The following is a 19,442-nucleotide window of genomic DNA, read 5'->3' as shown; positions in this document are numbered from 1 at the left end:
TGAAGTCAGAGACTGGTTAATTTTTGTTCATCTCTACTATACAGCACTTTGATTTGGTTGATATATATAAGAGCTCATTTTTTAAAAAGGGAATAGGGGAATGATTGGAGAGCACATATCTTCCAAGTTTTAGTGGAACTCCAACACAGAAGAAAAAGGGGCCATGGAGATCACGGAGACAGTACAGCAGGTAGGGTGCCTGCCTGGCACACGGTTAACCCCAGTTTGATTAACCGGCACCCCATACGGTCTCCCCAGTCTTGCCAGGAGTGTAATCTTTGAGGGTGGGAGGGAAACTGGAGACTTTGGTAGTGGGAAATGTACACTGGTGAAGGGACGGGTGTTAGGATATGATATGACTGAAATTCAATCATGAACAACTTTGTAACTGTGTGTCTCTGATTCAATTTTAAAAATTAATAAATTTTGAAAATATATAATGCAATTCATGCCAAAGGAGTAGAAAGTTATGAAGAAAAAGAAAATGGAGTGATTCCTGAGCGCAGAGTCAGTAGTAAGCGCTGAGCACCGCAGGTGCTCTAAACAAAACAGAAGAAAGTTTAAGCAGGATAGACAAGAGCAGCTAGAAGCGGAGCTAGAGTCGGGGGTCACCAGTCCTCCGAGGCTCCGCCCTGAAACCGGAACCACTTCTTATTGGCGGCCACGGTCACGTGGGAACTCAGCTTGACAGCCGCGGGGAAAGCTGGGCCAAGATGGCGACTGTGAGGAAGGCGCTGCCGCGGAGGCTGGCGGGCTTGACGTCCCTCCGGGCTGTAAGTGCCCGGCTGACACCGTGACGGTCGGGTCGGGGGCTTTGGCCCGTCGCGGCTGCTCACTGGGAGGCGACGCTGGACATTCTTCAGGCCAGAATCGTGAGGGCCTCCCAGTCTTGAACTTTTCTATCCTTCCAGTCTCGAGCCAGTCTGTCCCTTCCAAGCTCTCTGAGGGGACAGAGGAAACTTCAGGCTCCGCGAGGGGCACGACATGCCGGGATGCCCGGTTAGCGCAGACCGAGGACGCTGTCTCGCGGTCTCATTCCCTGTGCGACGCTCTTTCCGGTGTCCCCGGCGCCTTTCTCGCGCTCTCTAATTGAACCTCACGCCTCTGCAGACTGGTTTTGTTTTGGTTTGGTTTGGGGGCCACTCCTGGCGATGCTCAGGGGTCACTCCTGGCCCTGTACTGAAGGACTACTCCTGGAGGAGCTCGGGGGACCGCTTGGGATGCCGGGGGTCGAACCCGGGTCGGCCCAAATGCCCTACCCGCTTTGTACTTTCTTTCCGGCCCCGCAGAATTCTTACTAGTGCCAACCAGCGGGGTCATCCTCCTGGCGTCTCCGTCTGCTGCCCTTGCTGCGTTCTGGGCGCGAGCTCGGAGTGGGCTGGCGTGGGACCAGCTGAGATTCCCTCCCGTTTGCACGGAAGGCCTGTGCTGTGGTCTCCCTTCTCGACCGTGCCCAGCGGGTGGGTCAAAGTATCAGCGACCTCGCCGGATCCAGGGTGGAATTAGTAGTGTTGGTAGTATTGTGGGGTCCCCGTGGCCCTGCCACTTTTTTGGCTTAGTGACAGAGAGCAAGCCTTAGTTTCTCACGTATGCCAAGTGTGCAAGACACCCTAGCGTTGTTTTGGAGATCAAAGAAAATGTCGATAAAACTCTTGAATCGGGGCCTGAGCGATAGTACAGAGGGTAGGGCACTATTTTGCCTTTTATTTTTTTATTTTTTTGCTTTTTGGGTAACATCCGGCGATGTTCAGGGGTTACTCCTGGCTCTGTGCTCAGGAATTAACTCCTGGCGGTGCTCGGGGGACCATATGGGATGGAATGGGAATAGGAATCTAAGCTGGGTAGGCCGGGTACAAGGCAAAGGCCCTACCTGCTGTGCTATCTCTCCAGCCCGTTTGCCTTTTATAATGGCAGATCCAGTTTCGATCTGTGGCATCTCATATGGTCCCCGGGCACCACCAGGAGTGATTCCTGAGTGCAGAGCCAGCAGTTCCCACTGAGCATCACCAGGTGTGGCCCCCAAAACAAAAAACAAAAACACATTTGACATTGCTCCTAGTTACTGATGAGGTGGGGAATTTTTGCCTTCTGGAGTTCCAGGGGAGAATTGCAGTGGGAGAATTGACACTATTTTGGTTGGCAATAATAGACCCCCTCCCCAAAAGTCACATTAGTGTCTTCTTCGCCACCCACCTTGGCCAATTGTTCCTGTGTGAAATAAAGATGGTAATTCCAGCTAGAAAGTTAAGAAAATTAAATCACGTGGCCGGTATTAATGTACACCAGACAAGTACTCGGGTGTAATGAGGTGGTCATGAAAGCCCTCTATGGACTTTCAAGCTTAAAACCCATAGCAGAGCCAGACCAAGTCCAAATGTCCTCTTTCTACAGAATGAGAAATTTTGGGTAATACTACTGAGGCTGTGTCTTCCGAAGTAGTATGGTGATAGCCCCTGCCACATAAGGAATAAATAAGGTTCAGATGCCTGGAGTTGGCACTTAACCGCTAACTTGGTCTATAGTAGCTGCTGATAGAGGTATGCCATAGCTCAGGAGATTGAGGCTCAGGCCTTGAGTTGTTAGAGGGGCTCATTTCTGAGCAAACTTAATCAAGGGAAGGAACTCAGTATTTATTGAGAAGACTGGAAGCACCAAAGGAAACAAAAGATAATATAACCTAGTTTGCTAACTGTAGGTGCCCTAGGCCCATTCTGCCAATTTCAAATATTGACTCAGTGACTAGCTAGCCTGTGGCTAACCTCAGAAAAGTTACTTAATCTCTTTGAGTTTCAGATTTCTCACAGAATGGGGTGCGTGTGTTATACCAGTTATTACCTAATAGGGCTGTTGAGAGGGTGCCATGGGTTAATATGTAAAAGGCTTCAGAGTGCCTGAAAAATTTAAATGCCTAATAAATGTGAATTGAATAGCTTTGATATGTGAACATGGGGAACAGGAAGGGAATGATTTTATTTCATTAGAATACAAGGAAATTGCAAGCATGTTTTTGCAATGTTTCACAACATTCATCAGTTATTTGCTATAATCCCTATAACCTCCCAGGGCCTTGTAAGCAAGGCACTAAATCAAACCAAGTTCCTCCCTCATGCAACTTACTTCCAGTGGGATAATTTTAGGATAATGGAGAAAAGAGGCTGAAAACACTACAGAAGGCCTTCCAATTTAATCCATTGACTTCCTGAAATTTGATGGCCTTTGACTTTAGTCTTTAGGAAGTTCTTCTTTCAGTTTAGAAAGCTTTGCAAAGTCATTTTCTGCTCTTCATCTCGGAATATTTTTTCCTTAAGGATTTTGGTAGTTTGGGTTTCTTAGATTGATTACACAGTGCAGTCTTCCCCTTGTCTTATGCAGTATGTTTTTTCAGATTGAATCTGGTAAAATGAAGTTAATTTGAAGAGTAGCATAAAGGAGAATAAAGAAAGGAGGGAAACCTAGTATTGTAATATTTAGTAGTGAGGAAAGGTAGATTTGGGGCATATTTTACAAAGGAGATTCAAATTGACATTGCTTAACGTCAAGCCAGGTGCAAAGTGAAGGTCAAGCTCCTAGAGTTTATATGCTATGGGATAAAACATTGACCAGGCAGAGATCCAAGAAATAGTATGGCACTTGCCTTTCACACAGCCAACCCGGGTTTGTTTGATCCTGGCATCCCATATGGTCCTCTGAGCCCCTCCAGGAGTAAATCCTGACACTGCCGAGTGTGACACAAATCCCCCTGAACAACAACAAAAAAGCATTGGTTGGACATTATTTGAAGTGCTTTGTAGGGAATAATTATAGTTTTGAAATGGAAACTGATGTCATTGAGGGAATTGTCAGCTTTGCAATGGGTGGTCACAGTCTTTTCAGTCTGTGACTGAAAGATGAGAGGAAGCCAGGTCTGGAGTTTTAACCCCAAGACTGGGGTGCGTGCTTGGTGTTCTATAGTCCCTGAACTGGATCCTCTGGTCCCCTAAGGTCCCACTGGGGAGCCCTGCCTAAGGGGAATGAATAACTTGAGGGGGTCAGATACGGGAAAATCCAGTTGAATTCTGGAGAAAAAGGAAAAGTAAGAAAAGTAAGCAGTAGAACCCTCCTGTGGGTTCTCAAGGCTAGTGAGACTAGGGCACAGTGACCCCATATTGGCAGGGTGTTGTGGAGGTGGGGAACAACAGTAATATGTAAGGTCACTGAGAACAGCAGGGGTCAAATGATAAGAACCTCACTGGCCAGAGTTAGTAGGAAGAGGATGAATCAGGTTTCTGGCTTGAGCAACGAGCAAGATGCATGTGATGCTTTTTGCTGAGACTAAAAGGATGAAATCAGATGGAGCATAAGGCGAAATAAAGCAGTTGTTTTTAGGTCCTTAGATGTTGGAGAGGTGCAAATTGGTTTATGCGAGAAGAAACCTGAATTCTCAACTCTCATTTAGGCAGTTGGAATGAGCTTGAACTGGGAGCATGAGTGACCTGCTCATTTATATTGCTAAATTGTGATGTAACAGAGGGGAAAAATATGTACACATATATCTATATATCTGTATATATATGTGCATATTAGACATATCACTGTCACTCAACTGTCCTCCCGTTGTTCATTGATTTGCTCGAGCGGGCCCAGTAACAACTCCATTGTGAGACTTGTTACTGTGTTTGGCATATCAAATACGTCACGGGTAGTTTACCAGGCTTTGCCGTGCGGGCGAGATACTCTCAGTAACTTGCCGGGCTCTTCGAGTGGGGTGGAGGAATCAAACCTGGGTTGGCGGGTCAGCCGCATGCAAGGCAAATGCCCTACCCTCGGTGTTATCGCTCCAGATATATATATATATAAGTAAAGTAAAGTAAAGGCCCTCCCATTGATCGTCGATTTGCTCGAGCGGGCCCAGTAACGTCTCCATTGGAGACTTTGTTGTTACTGTGTCTGGCATATCGAATACTCTCGGTAGCTTGCCGGGCTCTCCGAGAGGGGCGGAGGAATCGAACTCGGGTTCGGCCATGTTGGCCGCTTGTAAGGCGAACGCCCTACCCGCTGTGCTATCGCTATATATATATATATATATATATATTCACGTACACACATATGTTTCTGCTCCTAGTTCCTGGAATAGACTTCCTGAAACTCATAATCTTTAAGTGATCAGAGCACTTGGATTCTTTTATTCTAATGCAGTGACTCTTAGTGGGATCTTATATGACTCCTGTAGAACAAGTGGTTACTGAAAAGTGTATGTAGAAAAACTGAGGTTTGCTGAGCCAAGGAGTAACTCCTGTGTTGAGGCCCTAGTTTCCATCCCTGGCACCAAACAAAAACCAAAAACCTGCCTGAGGAAATCCCCTTCTTGTTTTTAATTCTCAAGCAGACCTAATGTGAGTTAAATGGAAGAAATACTTCCTTTTGCCTCAGTAGCCTATACTTTCGGATTTCAGATTCAAAATGGATCTTTTCTTTCTCTTGAGGAGAGAGGTGGGGTTTTAGTCCACACCGTACAGTGCTCAGGGGCTATTCCTGACTCTGCGCTCAGGTGTTACCTATGACAGTGCTGGGGGGGGACCCATATGTGGTGCTGGTGATTTGAACTGGGGTTGACCACCTACAAGGCAAGTGCCTCTCTCTCCGGCCAACTTGGATCTGTTCTTTCAGATTTGTCCCCTTAGAGAATTGTGATAACCTCTCTCTCTGTTAACGTTTTCTTTCTCTTTCAAACCAAAGGTCAACATTTCATCTATGAGTGCTTTTCCCAGCCGGGTGAAAATCGTGGAAGTTGGTCCCCGAGATGGACTACAAAATGAAAAGGTAAAGATGAAAATCAGCCCAAAAAATGTTTCTTAAGCATTGGAAGTTGGTTCTCTATGGTTGGTGCAATAGGGAGGGGCAGAACTATGTAAGACTTGATTACCCGACTGAGCTCAGGGCAGGTGCTTGAGGCTAGGCCCCCCATGGCTTGATCCAAGCAATCTAAGTTAGTGGTGCAACAGGTATGATGTCCCTGAGTCCATCTCAGGGCTGAGTGGGGTCAGGTGACTGTTGAGTGCTGAGGGAATGCCGAGTGAAGATGAAGGGATGACTTTTGATCCAGCAGTTAAATATCAGGGATTTATCAGAAGGAAGTAATGATGTCTTCCACAAAGATCTTGCCTTGGAGATGTTCTTTACAGATCTTCTGGTAATAGCAGGCAGTTGTTTTTTGGTTTTGGAGTTTTTGTTTTGTTTTATTTTTTGTTGTTGTTGTTTTTATTTTTTATTTTGAGACACATCCGGGACTACTCAGGGCTAACTCCTGACCCTACACTCAGGGATCACTCCTGGCAGGACTCAGGGGACCATATGGGGTCCCAGGGATTGAAACCAGGTCAGCCATGTGCAAGGCAAACACCATGCCCAGTGCATTATTATTCCAGTTCCTGGTTTTGTTTAGTTTTTATGTTTAGTTTTATTTTTCTGAAACAGGTTACTTTTTATTGAAACTTAGTGTGTGGGGAGAGGAAGTACATGTTCAAGAGAGAACACAGACTTCTCCAAACAGAAAAAGCAAACACTTTTTTGTGAACATGAAAATGTTTCAGGTGTTATCTGTCTTCTATGATAGCCACGAGACACATGCAGCTATTGAGCATTTGCAGTGTGACTAGTGTGGCTGAGAAACTGAATTTTAATTTTTATGTGACTTAATTCATTTAAATGGAAATAACCACATATGTCTCATATTGAACAAACTGTACTGTAACAGATCTAGACATTTACATGTCTGGATATTGATAGTGTTTTCTGTGGGATGCTGAAAGATAGTTTCTATTGTTTGGGGCATAATTTTTGAAGTAAATTATATATGATTTTTTGACAAAGCTTTTTATCTTTATTTACTTATTTGTTTGGGGGCAACACCCAGCAGTGCTCAGGGCTTACTGCTGGCTCTACACTCAGGGGTTACTCTCGGAGGCCTGGGGGGACCATATTCATAGTACCCAGGTTGACTGTGTGCAAAGAAAGCACCTTGCCCACTATATTGTCATTCTGGTCCCCACTGAGTTTCTTTTTTTGCTTTTTTGGGTTACACGCAGCATTGCTTAGGGATTACTCCTGGTTCTGCACTCTGGAATTACTCCTGGTAGTGCTTGTGGGACCATATGGGATGCCAGGGATGGAACCTGTCTCTGCCACATTCAAGGCAAATGCCCCACTCACCGTGCTATTGCTCTTCCCCTACCCATTTTTTTCCTTTTTTTTTTTTTTATATTTAAGCATGACCTGCTTACCTTTAATAGTGGGTGCTTGGTGGAAGCACCAGGGTAGAGTCATGTCAGTCCTGCTCAACATTGTACCACTCGGTGGCGGTATGATTCTTTGGGTCCCTATTTCCCAGGACCCAAAGGATCAGTCATTTAGGCAACTGCACATTGTTCTCAATTTGTTTATGATGTGATCCTAAATGAACCAACCTTTGTTTGAGCAAAATCCCGTATGGCAGAAAAGTATTGTTCCCATTAACTCTTTTTAAATGTGAACCTGCTTGCACTGCAGAATACTATCTGTAGAACTTGAGGACGAGGCCTTGTACCCCCTCTGCTGACAGAGATTACATGAGGATTCTTGTCAGTGTTTTGAAATGGAGATAGTGAAGTGTTTGCTGTAGTCAAAGCTTCCCACCACAGTCACTGCACTCAAAGGACACTTTGTTCTCAGTTTTGCTGACCTGTCTTTTCTGGTGCTTGTCTCTCTCTCCACTACAGAATATTGTACCTACTGCAGTGAAAATCAAGCTTATAGACATGCTTTCTGAAGCTGGACTACCCGTTATAGAAGCCACGAGCTTTGTGTCTCCCAAGTGGGTGCCTCAGGTAAGCCCCAGGAAAGGGGTTTTATAGATGAGAGGACTGGGAAGTTTTGCATTGGCCTGGGAATAAAATTTAAGTCAGGAATGTGGATTTCTGGGTCTCCAGTTTTGAGGGGTCTCAGTGATTCAGAGTCATGGGCTTATGCAGAAGAAAAGTTAGAGGCAAAATGTTGAATTTAGTCTTGATTCCACCCCTTAGTTGCTTGGTGACCTTGGCATGATGATGTTGATAACCTCTCCAAGTTGAAAATGACTTCTCACTTCTCTTCTTGTTCCAGCATCTAGAACCTCATACTTGGCTAGAAATGTGGAGTGTTCACGTAAAAGACTGACAACCCTTGCTTTTCTGAGATAGTCAGATGGGAAAGAAGGATCCTATTCCAAATGAGTGTTAAATAACAGAGGGCTTGAAGTATGTAGCTAGAAGTCCTTCTCAGCAAGCCACTATACTGTTACTGTTGTCATTGTTTATGTAAAGCTGGCAGTATTGGCCATAAGGAAAAATTGGAGCATCAGCCACACCAAGGGGACTTCTTGCACCAGCACAGATCAGAGAGACTCAACTCTGTGAAAGATTTCATCTTCTCAGGCTCCAGACTATGGAGATTTTGTGACCAAAAGCTTTTGTCACCCTGGCCTTTGCCTGTTCTTGGTGGTGGTGACTTGACACTCTTTCCTCTGGCTCCCAGATGGCTGACAATGCTGAAGTCTTTAAGGGCATCCAGAAATTTCCTGGCATCAATTACCCAGTCCTGACCCCAAATTTCAAAGGCTTCCAGGCGGCGGTAAGTAAGTTGCTTATTAATGAGGGCTCCTGGAGTGAGACTTACTGGTCCTCGCTTTCACTCTCAGCCTCAGTCCCTGTCCTGGGATGTCGGAATGGTTGTATCCAGTATCAGTAAGCACTGTCAACCAGAGCCAGGACGTTCCTGGTCTTGCCATTTATTCCCTGTATGACCAGCTCTCTGATCATCCCAGTCATTAAGGTTCTGCCTAAATAGGGCTAATGATAGAGAATGACCTGACAATGTAAGGAATTTAGAAGTTGGAGTGAATCTAAATATATAAATTGCTTAGGAAAAACCTAGTAGGTGCTGAGTATCTAACAAATCTTGGCTCTTCTTATCACCCATTTCCTCTTTAGAGAATAGTATCTGTCTTCATGTGGCCACCATTCTATTAGGACACCAGTGGTGTCAGCTTAAATGTGACCTCATTCTCTCTAATTACATCTACAACAAATCTAAATATAAATCTAATTCATATCTTGTAGTACTGAGGTTAGGACTTCATTATGTCTTTTTGGAAAGGACATAATTCATTTCTTAGCATCATATATTAAAATATTCAGTCAGGGCAGGAGAGATAATACAAAAAAGGAGGCCACTTATCTTGAAAACAGCTAATTCTGGTTTGAGCTCCTGCACTCTGTATGGTCCCTGGAGCCCTATCAACAGTGATCTTAGTGTAGAGCCAGGAGTGAGTTCTGAGTACAACCAGATGTGGCCCCACAGTTTAAAAAATAAAAAAACAACTTTTTTTTTCTCTTTAATACAAAGGGTTTTTTTTTTACCACTTAGTGTAAAGTTTATTGGAGGGAAAAAACCCTGAAAGAATTAATTTGGCTGTTGGCAGGTTGCTGCTGGAGCCAAGGAAGTGAGCATCTTTGGAGCTGCCTCAGAGCTCTTTACTAAGAAGAACATCAACTGCTCTATTGATGAGAGTTTGCAGCGGTTCGATGAAATCCTGAAAGCAGCTCAGGGAGCCAATATCCTTGTACGCGGGTGAGTCTGGAATGGAGCAAGGCCCTGATGCCATTCACCCTCCACCCATAGACTTCCTGCCCTGGTTGTGAGTGGCCTCAGTTACATGTCTGGACAGCTTTTCCCAAGTAACTAACTCAGATAAAATCCAAGCAGGTCCTTTATCTCAAACGTGATTTTTGAGTGAACACGTGAAAAGAGTTTGCCACATCATTTGAACCCCAACTCCACCAGCAGCTGTTCTTCTATCTCAGAAGAGGCTCACAGTTGCCCGGCAAGGAGGGGCTGTCCACACCGAGAGGTTACACCTAAGGCTTGGGAAGAAGGCCATGCTTCCAGTGAGTTCACACAGCCACCAGGCTGCAGCCAGATTGTGCTTTCAGAATACACATCTGGGGGTCAGGGATATGGTTCAGTGGTAGAGTGCATGCCTTGCATGTATGAGACTTGAGGTCAGTCCCAACCACCTCAGGAAAAAGAAGTAGTGAGTTTAAAATACAGATTTGAGTAAAACTTATCAATGTGGGGTCCGGAATGAGAGTAAAATGGGAAAGGCACTTGCCTTGCACACAGCTAAATCAGGTTTGATCCATATGGTCACCTTATCACTGCCAGGAGTGATTCCTGAGTTCAGAGTGTGTCCCCAAAACAAAAATAAAATTCATTGAGGTTGCAGAGAGATAGTTCAGTTTGCAGGGCACTTGCCTTGCGTGCAGCTGACATGAGTTCGATCCAGCACTCTATATGGTCCCCCAAGCCATTCCAGGAGTGATTCACGAGCACAGAGCCAGGAGTAGGTCTTGAGCGCTACTGGGTATTGCCTAAAACAAACAAACAAAAGAAATCTCTTCAGTAACTCCCAAGTCCAGACTTTGCAGTCTATAAGACCCTTCCCAGCTCTGCATTGTCCACTTGCTATCTTCTGGTTACAAACTGCAAACTACACTCCAGCCAATTAGAACTTCTTTCCATTTGTCTCACCCTTATGCTATCTCTCTCACCACTGGACCTTTGCACTTGCTTTTTGTAGACTAAAGTTTCTTTTTCTCACATCCTATTAGTCAGCATTAGCTCCTGGTCATCTTCAGCTTGTTTAAGTCCTTTCAATCTGTCTTCTGGAGTGCTGCCCCTCCTGGGCTTCCATACATTTCTTGCTGTGCTCTAACAGCATGTTTATTTGCTTATTACATTATCCCTTATTCTCCTTGAGCACAGAGCCAGGTTTCTCTCAGTCCATGCTGGGTTCCGCTCCCAGGTGGGAGGGCTCAGGAACTGACAGTAAATGATCGGGAGTGACATGGGGTTGAGCAGGAATGGGAAACTGTCAGATCTGCCTAATCCCATGTTCATTCCTATAGGATTTCTAAAAGCCCTTTTTTGCTCATGACCCCCTTCTGGTCTTTTCACCTTCTTGTGATCCCTGTCCTGTTTGATCTATTCATTCCATAGTCCTTCATTTATATGATTTTCACATGTGGCCCCCTTGGAATATTCTGGGGGTTCACCAAGTGGCCATATGACTCTTGGCTCTTTTTCCTTCTTTGCCCAGCAGTGGTGGAAGAATTAAAGTGGAAGAATGGTGGGGATAGGAGGCAGAGGCAGAACAATAGGACAGTGGATAGTGTGTTTTCCTTGTAAACAGTAGACCTGGTTTCGATCCACAGCCCCCTGTGTGGTCTACCAGCACCATCCTGAGTGATTCCTGAGTGTAGAGCCAGGACTAAACCCGAAGCATAGCCAGATGTGGTCCCCAAACAAATAAAAATAAATAAAGGGCCAGAACAATAGTACAGCAGGTAAGGCACTTCCTTGCATGCAGTCAACTGAGGCTCAATCCTCAGCTCAAACCCCATATGGTCCCCCAAACCTCACCAGGAGTACACAGCCTGGAGTTAGCCCTGAGCACTGCCAAGTGTGACCCAAAAATAAAACAAAACAAAATTTTAATAAAATGGAAGAATACACTGAACTTTTGATTTTTTTAAAATTTAAAAAAAATTTTTAATGAATCACCATGATGTACAGTTACAGACTTACAAACTTTTGTGATTACATTTCAGTCATAAAATGATCAAGTTCCCATCCCTCTAACAATGCCCATTCCCCACCACCAATGTTCCCAGTATCTCTCCCAACTTTTGTTTGTTTTTAAAGTAGTTTTTATTGAATGAAACTTATTTAGAGAGATGTAAGGAGAGCAAAAGGGAAGAACTACATGTTTGAGAGAGAACATGGACTTCTCCAAAGTTGAAATAAAGCATGCAAAGATGCATAGACTCAAGCAAGTGAGATATGTGTACAAGGGAGAACATAGTCAGTTTAAAATTAGTTATCAGGGGAGCTGGAGAGACAGCACAGCGGGTAGGGCGTTTGCCTTGCACGCGGCCGACCCAGGTTTGATTCCCGGCATCCCATATGGTCCTCTGAGCACCGCCAGGAGCAACTCCTGAGTGCAGAGCTAGGAGTAACCCCTGTGCATTGCTGGGTGTGACCCAAAAAGCAAAAAAATAAAATAAAATAAAATAAAAAATTAGTTATCAGGCTGGAAAGATAGTACAGCAGGTGGGGCACTTGCCTTGCACACAGCAAACCTGGGTTTGATTCCTGGCACCACATAGGGTTCCCCGAACTCTGCCAGGCATGATACCTGAGTATAGAGCCAGGAGTAATCCCTGAGCACTGCTGGTTGTGGCCTCCTCACCACCCCTCCCCCCATAATTATTTATCCCAAAGACACTCATTTTGCCTAATATATGGAATGTTTATTAGAGTCAAGGATTGTTTTGTTGTTGTTTTTTGGTTTTGGGTTTTTTGTTTGGCTGATTTGGGGCTATACCTGGTGATGGTGATGGTCAGGGATTGCTTCTGGCTCTTCATTTAGGAATTGCTCCTGTAATTCCATGGGTGCTTGAGAAACCATATGGGATGCCTGGTATTGAACCTGGCAAGTACCGTACCCTCTCTCTCCATCCCCTAGAAAGTCAAGGTTTTTATAGTACCTCAACTCTAGCAGGGTGGGTGGGAATCAAAGTCCTCACAGTCCAAGGTTCAAACTCCTTATCATATCACAGAGTCCCCAAGTGGGGCTCTCCCACCTTCTCGGCCTCAGCTGTCTGTCCTGTGTTCCATGAATGTGCTTGCTCTTCCAGGGTCTCTACCCTGCTCTCCTCTCCATACTTTCCTTCTCTCAGTTCCAGCTCGGTTCCCTTGTCCCCTCCACTGTTGACCACCTGCAGTTGTTTCCTCCCTTGCTTTCTTTTTTTCTTTCATTCATAGCTGGTCACTTTCTGTAATGATCTAATTCATTTATGCAATTGCCTTGATTTAGACTCTACTTAGTATATTTCTGCAAGCTTGAAATTGACTCCAAGAGGGTAGGGCCCTTATCAGATTCTCTCTCTGGGCAACTCCAGTGCCTGGAACATAGTGGGCAACTTGGTGCATCAATGAACAAATGAGTGAACAAATGAGTGAATGAATGAGTGCTCCAGTACTCACTGGAACTGTTCAGCTTTTGGCTCTCAGGCTGACCCAGCTCTTTTGCACCTATCTTGGTTTCATTATCTATCCTTGTCCCCTATGTGAATATGGTCTTGACCCTGATTTCTGCTTTAATTATATCCAAGGGTATTCTAACTGTAATTTTTTTGTGGGGGGTCACACCTGATGCACAGGGGTTACTTCTGCTCCAGCCCCTATTTTTTATTGAAGAACATAACCGTTTATAGTTTTCTTTTTCTTTCTTTTCTTTTTTTCTTTTTGAGTCACTCCTGGCAATGTTTAGGAGGTATTCCTGACTCTTCACTCAGAATCACTCCTGGCAGTGCTCAGGGTACCATACGGGATGCTGGGAATTGAACCCGGGTCAGCTTTGTGCAAGGAAAATGCCTTACTCACTGAACTATTGCTCCAGCTCCCCACTTGTATTTTTTGATGCTCATTTTCAACCCCCTAAAATAATTACAAAGTCAGAGCAGAACGCGTGCTCTCTCCACCCCCGCCCCACCCCAGGAGATGCTGTCCCCTCTGTGTTGTTGGAGAAGGTGGAGGAAGGATGTGGGATGTGGTGGGGACAGGATAGAGCTGAGGCTCGACTGTGGTGTTCCAGCAGTAGGAAATAGGAGCCCCACCCACAGCCCACGAAGGTAGATTGAGAAGGGCCAACCTTGGGGAGCTGGTGCCAGATTAAGTTCCCAGCTCTGCTAGAAAGGATTGAATGTTTTAGAGCACCCATTTCTGCCTGGTGAAGATAGTGGTGAGGACTGGAGGCGACAGGACAGCATCACTCTCAGGAAGTACTTAACAGCTCCCATTCCCCATTTTAGGGGGCCTGTGTGGGGTAGGAAGAGCAAGTGGGCTTTGAAAGTAAATAAGTTGGTGAGTGAGACCGAGTTTCACCACCTGCAACTGTGTGGAGCTGAGAACGAATAGCCACACTGCATTCTAGGCGGGCAGGCAGGGCCTTGCCAACTAGCACAGGAGCTGCGGAGATCCTGGGGTGAGGAGCCCTTCCTTCCAAGTCTTCACTGATCAGGCTGGAAACTGAGTCCAAGGTGTGGATCCTAAGGTCACAGGCAGGGGCTTCAGGGCCACTGTGCCAGGCACAGAGCTGGGCCACCAGGTGCAGAAAAAAGAAGTGATAACCCTGGCCCTTGCCCTCCCTCCTAGCTTCAGAATGGCTGTTAACTAGCCACCCTGCCTCCCCTGCTTGGGGTGTTGATATCACACCTCCTCTGTCTTTCCACAGTTATGTCTCCTGCGTGCTTGGATGCCCCTATGAAGGGAAGATCGCCCCTGCTAAAGTAGCTGAGGTGAGAGGCGTGCTGAACCCTCACGAGGGCAGCTCTCTGGTCTCCCTCGAGTGTACATTTCCTCTTTCCACCCTTTCCTCATGTGCCAACTGTGTTTGTTTGTTCATGGCTTGGGACCCCTAAACTCCTCACATGGGGAATATGATGTCTTCCACGTGCCTGCTTGTTCCAGGTCTCCAAGAAGTTGTACTCAATGGGCTGCTATGAGATCTCCCTAGGCGACACTATCGGCGTGGGCACACCTGGCATCATGAAGGACATGCTGTCTGCTGTCATGCAGGAAGTGCCAGTGACTGCCCTTGCTGTCCACTGCCATGATACCTATGGCCAGGCCCTGGCCAACACCTTGATGGCCCTGCAGGTAATTGGGGCAAGTCCTTGGGGAAAGACCCATTCTCCCAGAGTGCATGGCTATGAGACTATTAATAGATTTTATTCCTTTAGCAGGTTTTCTCCAAGGCTACCATAGACACAAACATATGCCCCCACCCTGAAAGTACCTGCATCAATTAGGGGTCAGCCACAAAGGACTTAAGGTGATAATCTTAACACCTCAGGATAAATAAAGGAGGAGGCACAGAGCTGAAGAAGTTCCCTGTCTGACTGGGGAGGAGATCTGCCAGAAGTCTCCTAAGAAAGGATTGAAGGGCATGAAGAAGTCATGCATTGAAAAATACAGTAGTGGCCTCAGAGCAGCTCAGTGGGCTGAGTGTACTGTGCATCAGGAGATCTACATTCAGCCCATAGTACCACCCGAGCACTGCTGGTGTGGCTCCCCAAATATAAAAGAACAGTGGAGGGCCAGAGAGGTGACTCAAAGGCCTAGAGTACATGCATTGCATTCAGGAGCCAAATGGTCCCCTGAGCAGCACCAGTAGTGGTCCCACATGCCACCAGAACAGCAGAGATATGACTAGGCTATACCATTTTGTAAAACCAGTGTGGGGGTAGGGGGGACAGAGAATTCAGAGGAAACTCACAGATTACTGCCTGTGGTACCATACGGGGTTGTGAGTTTGCCTGCTTGTATGTGAGGGAGCTGGCAAGGATGCAGGAATAAGCCCGTAGAGTTCACTCACCCTTTAATGCTTTTCCCCAAAGACTAGATTAAGCACTCAGGCTGTGCCCCCAGAGGTTTGCCTCTTAAGGGCTGGCCCAGAATGAAAGGTTGTAAACTAGAAGCTTCTTAGAAGTTCTGAGTGTTTGACCGTAGACCAACTTTTTTATAGCATTAGTCTATGAATTGTTGTCTTTGGGTTTACCAAAGCCCTAAGCCACCTTCCCTTTCCCATACTTTTTTTCTTTTCTTTTTGTCTGTTGCTTAGAGCACGTGTTTCTAACAATTCTGATGCTTTCCAGATCTAATTTTCTCAGAGTTGTGGCTATCAAAATTAAGGGTTGCTACAGGATGAAAACAAGAGAGAAAGAATTATCTGGAGGGAACTGGCATAGGGAAATGGGACAGGCCCAGTGGGGTTAGACTTGAAGTCAGAGTAGTAGTAAGGGGTCTGAGGTCTCAACAGCAGGAAGGGCTTATTTTAGATGGGTAAGCCAGAAAGAGCTCGCTGAGGTTTTTGTTTGGGGGACAAACCCACGGCAGTGCTCGGGATCATGTGGTGCCAGACCAATCCCAGGCTCCTGAATGCAAACATGCCTCAATGTGTCTCCCCCGCCCCAAAGAGGCATCTCTCTCTCTCTCTCTCTCTCTCTCTCTCTCTCTCTCTCTCTCTCTCCCCCCCCCACCCCCGCTTTCTTCACCCCCTCCCCCATCCCGCCAGGTGGACGCAGTGGTAGAGTGGTAGAACACATTCTTCCCCTATGGTGCCCTGGGTCCGAGCCTCTGCACCATTAAAAGATATACCTGTGTGCAGCCAGGATTCACACTGGTCTGGGAAATAAATGAGAAAGAAATGCCTTGCAGCAAGATTTTCCTGATTACTCAGAAACCCGAGGAATGAGTGACTCTTGGTCTTCGAGCAACAGAAGATTGGAAGTGTGCCTGGAGGGGCTTTTTTTTTTCTTTTTTGGGTCACACCTGGCAATGCACAGGGGTTACTCCTAGCTCTGCATTCAGGAGTTACTCCTGGTGCTGCTCAGGGGACCATATGGGATGCTGGGAATAGAGCCCGGATTGGCCACGTGCAAGGCAAACCCCCCACCTGCTGTGCTCTCTCCAGTCCCCTGGAGGGGCTTTTAAACTCTGAACCCCTGGTTCACGATTCACTGTCTTTATGTTTCCAGATGGGTGTGACTGTTGTGGACGCTTCTGTAGCTGGACTTGGAGGCTGTCCATATGCACAAGGGGCTTCAGGAAACTTGGCCACGGAGGACCTTGTCTACATGCTCACTGGTTTGGGCATTCAAACGGTAAGTCCTCCTGCCCCCTGGTGGCGAGGGCACTGAACTGACCTGAGCCTAAAGCCCAAGGATGGCTGAGGAGTTAAGGGGTTTTCTTTTCCCGCTTATGGTGTGGAGGGAAGCTCAGAGGGGTGGCTGCTGTGTGTGAAGGGTTAGTGGTGGAAGGATCTTTTATTGTGAAGTTTTGAGGAAGTAGAGTTTGGTTGATGGAGGCCATGAGAAGGCCAGGTTCCAGTGTGAGTTGGAAGGCAATTTGAGGCGGTACCAGCCCTGTAGCTCAGCAGTACAGCACTTGCCTTGCATGTAGGAGGCCCTAAGTTCAAGTCCTCCTTTTCCCTGTAAAATGAAGCCAGGAGCATTGTACAGCCCCCAGGAGAACCAGTCAGTAAGACCCCTTCACTGTGAACTGGGTTTTGGGATTAGACAGAATTGGTTTTATGACCTGGTCCTTCTACTCACAGGGTGTGGGACTTGACAAATCATTTCACCTCTCTGGGCCTAGAAAATGAGAATAATATGGACTAGCGAGATAGTACACTGGGTAAGGTGCTCACCTTGCATGAACCTGGTCCAGGTTCAATCCCTAGCATCCCATTTGGTTCCCTGAGCCAGGAATAATTCCACAGAGCAGAACCAGGAGTAATCCCTGAGCATCGCCAGGTGTGACCCAAAAACTTAAAAAAATAATTAAATAAGAGAAATAATAGTATCATCTTTCTGATAGGGTACTTAAAAGGTTTAAATGAGAAAAGGTAGAATGCTTAACTCAGAGCTGAGAAACTTTTATGAACAGATGGATTTTGTTTGGCTGGGTTTTTTAATTTCCTCTTCCTCTTTTGGGCACACCTAGTGGTACTCAAGGGTTACTCCCAGCATGTTGCTCAAGGGACCATGCAATGTAGTGGACTAAACCTGGGCCTCCCACATGTGCTCCAGCCCTTGAGCCATCTCTCCCACCCCAAACAGAAGTTTCATGTTTTGGTTCTTTTTTTCCTTGGGGGCTATACCCAGCAGTTCTCAGGGGATACTTCCAGCTCAGTATTTATGGGTTGCTCCTGGCAGTAACCAGGAAGGAACCATGTGATAACAGGGATTAAAGCTGAGCCTCCTGCATGCAAGGCAGGCACTTAGCCCTTGAGCGGTCCCCCCCTCCCCCCCCAGAAGAGGTTTCTTTTTTTTTTTATTATTATTTTTGGGTCACACCCAGCAATGCTCAGGTGTTACTCCTGGCTTTGCACTCAGGAATTACTCCTGGCAGTGCTTGGGGGACCATATGGGATGCCGGGGATTGAACCCCGGTCGGCCGCATGCAAGGCAAACGCCCTACCCGTTGTGCTATCTCTCTGGCCCAAGAAGAGGTTTTTGATATGGCCTTTGTAGTGATGTTTTTACTCCTACCTGTTTCTCAGATCTTACTTACAGTGAGGCTCTTGACCACTATGAGCCAGATCTGGGTTAGGCTCTGGATATCCCTGCCCTGATCATTGCACCACATACAAATTGTTGCCCAGGTGAAGGAAATTTGGAAGAGCCCTCCTCGGTGCCAGAATACAATCTCACAGGCAGCTTGCACCTTTTCTTTTTTGGCAGCTAAGTTGTCTGTCCAGTCTGCTGGGCATTGAGAGCATGTTATGACTTACTGTGCCCTCCAACTTGTTTCTCAAAGGGTGTGAACCTCCAGAAGCTCCAAGAAGCTGGGACCTTTATTTGTCAAGCCTTGAACAGAAAAACCAGCTCTAAAGTGTCTCAAGCTACCTGTAAACTGTGAGCCCCTTGCGCTGACCACCCCACTCCATACCCCAAACCCTGGGGACTGTGGGTATAGGGGCACAGCACCAATAATTCGCAGATAGTGAAGAGGGATTGAAATGAAAAGAGCTGGCGGTGCCTCACAGCTCTGCACACAGGTCTCTCCTGGCAGAAAGGAGGGGAGCAACAGTCCCTCCTGCCAGACCTGTGTGTGAGTGAGAGGCTGCAGGTCCAGGAGTACAGCAGAGTGTCTGAGGTACTTGGAAATCAATTCCCTGGCTCTGGACTCCAGTAGACCAAGTCTGTGTGTGGATGTAATCTCCTAGTTGGCTTCACAGTTCAGCCGTGGTCTGGGGTCATTGCTCTTCAGCTTCAGAGGGCAAAGGGGCATGGAGTTGTTCCCCAAGCTGGTGATAGTATTTGCTGGTGGGGTGAGAGTGAGCTGCAGTGGGGGTCACCAACTCTCTAACACCTCTGGAAAATTTCTTCTCTAAAAGTGATTTTTGAAAACACCTTATGTAATTAAAAGTTTGATGAGAATCATTCCAGTATTCTGTGCAGATGTGTGTATTTATAACTGAAGGAGGCTTGGTGGGGGAAATAAAACATCTTTGTAACATTGCTCTGTATACCTTTATGAGCCCAATATATAGGGACTGGAAGTTGGCAACTCAAAGCTCGTCAGGACACCCTGAGGAGGTTGTTTCTACTAGGTTCTGGGTGGTGACCAGGCCCAGTGCACACGCTCCTGGGACAGGAGCCCACACCTGCTCTTCTGGGTCTGGCCAGGTGCCACTCTGGCCACCACTCCCCATTCGGCCATCCGTCGGTGGCTCTGCCTCGGTAGGTGAACCCAGGCTATCTGGACCGCGGGAAGCACCTGGTGTTTTTCTGCTCAGGTGTCATCCACCTCTGATTACACAC

General features: G+C 46.5%; 1 protein-coding gene across 2 annotated transcripts; it reads left to right on the top strand.

The window, feature by feature from the left end:
- The first annotated feature begins 668 nt into the window (after positions 1-668).
- On the top strand, positions 669-19,061 carry HMGCL (3-hydroxy-3-methylglutaryl-CoA lyase). 2 transcript variants are annotated; one of them, XM_056123324.1, is made up of 9 exons: positions 669-773; positions 5,716-5,799; positions 7,734-7,841; positions 8,527-8,622; positions 9,473-9,621; positions 14,348-14,411; positions 14,584-14,772; positions 16,653-16,778; positions 18,436-19,061. In XM_056123324.1, the coding sequence occupies exons 1-9, from the start codon at positions 714-716 to the stop codon at positions 18,535-18,537; spliced, it is 978 nt and encodes a 325-aa protein (XP_055979299.1). In that variant the 5' UTR covers positions 669-713; the 3' UTR covers positions 18,538-19,061. The 2 variants fall into 2 exon arrangements, with proteins under 2 accessions (XP_055979299.1, XP_055979300.1); XM_056123325.1 differs by having other exon boundaries at positions 760-872.
- Positions 19,062-19,442: the final 381 nt, after the last annotated feature.

Source organism: Sorex fumeus, unplaced genomic scaffold, assembly GCF_029834395.1.
Source record: "Sorex fumeus unplaced genomic scaffold, SorFum_2.1 ptg000047l, whole genome shotgun sequence".
Lineage (NCBI taxonomy): Eukaryota > Metazoa > Chordata > Mammalia > Eulipotyphla > Soricidae > Sorex > Sorex fumeus.
The sequence above is the reverse complement of the archived record's forward strand: the minus strand, read 5'-3'. Positions and strand labels throughout refer to the sequence as shown.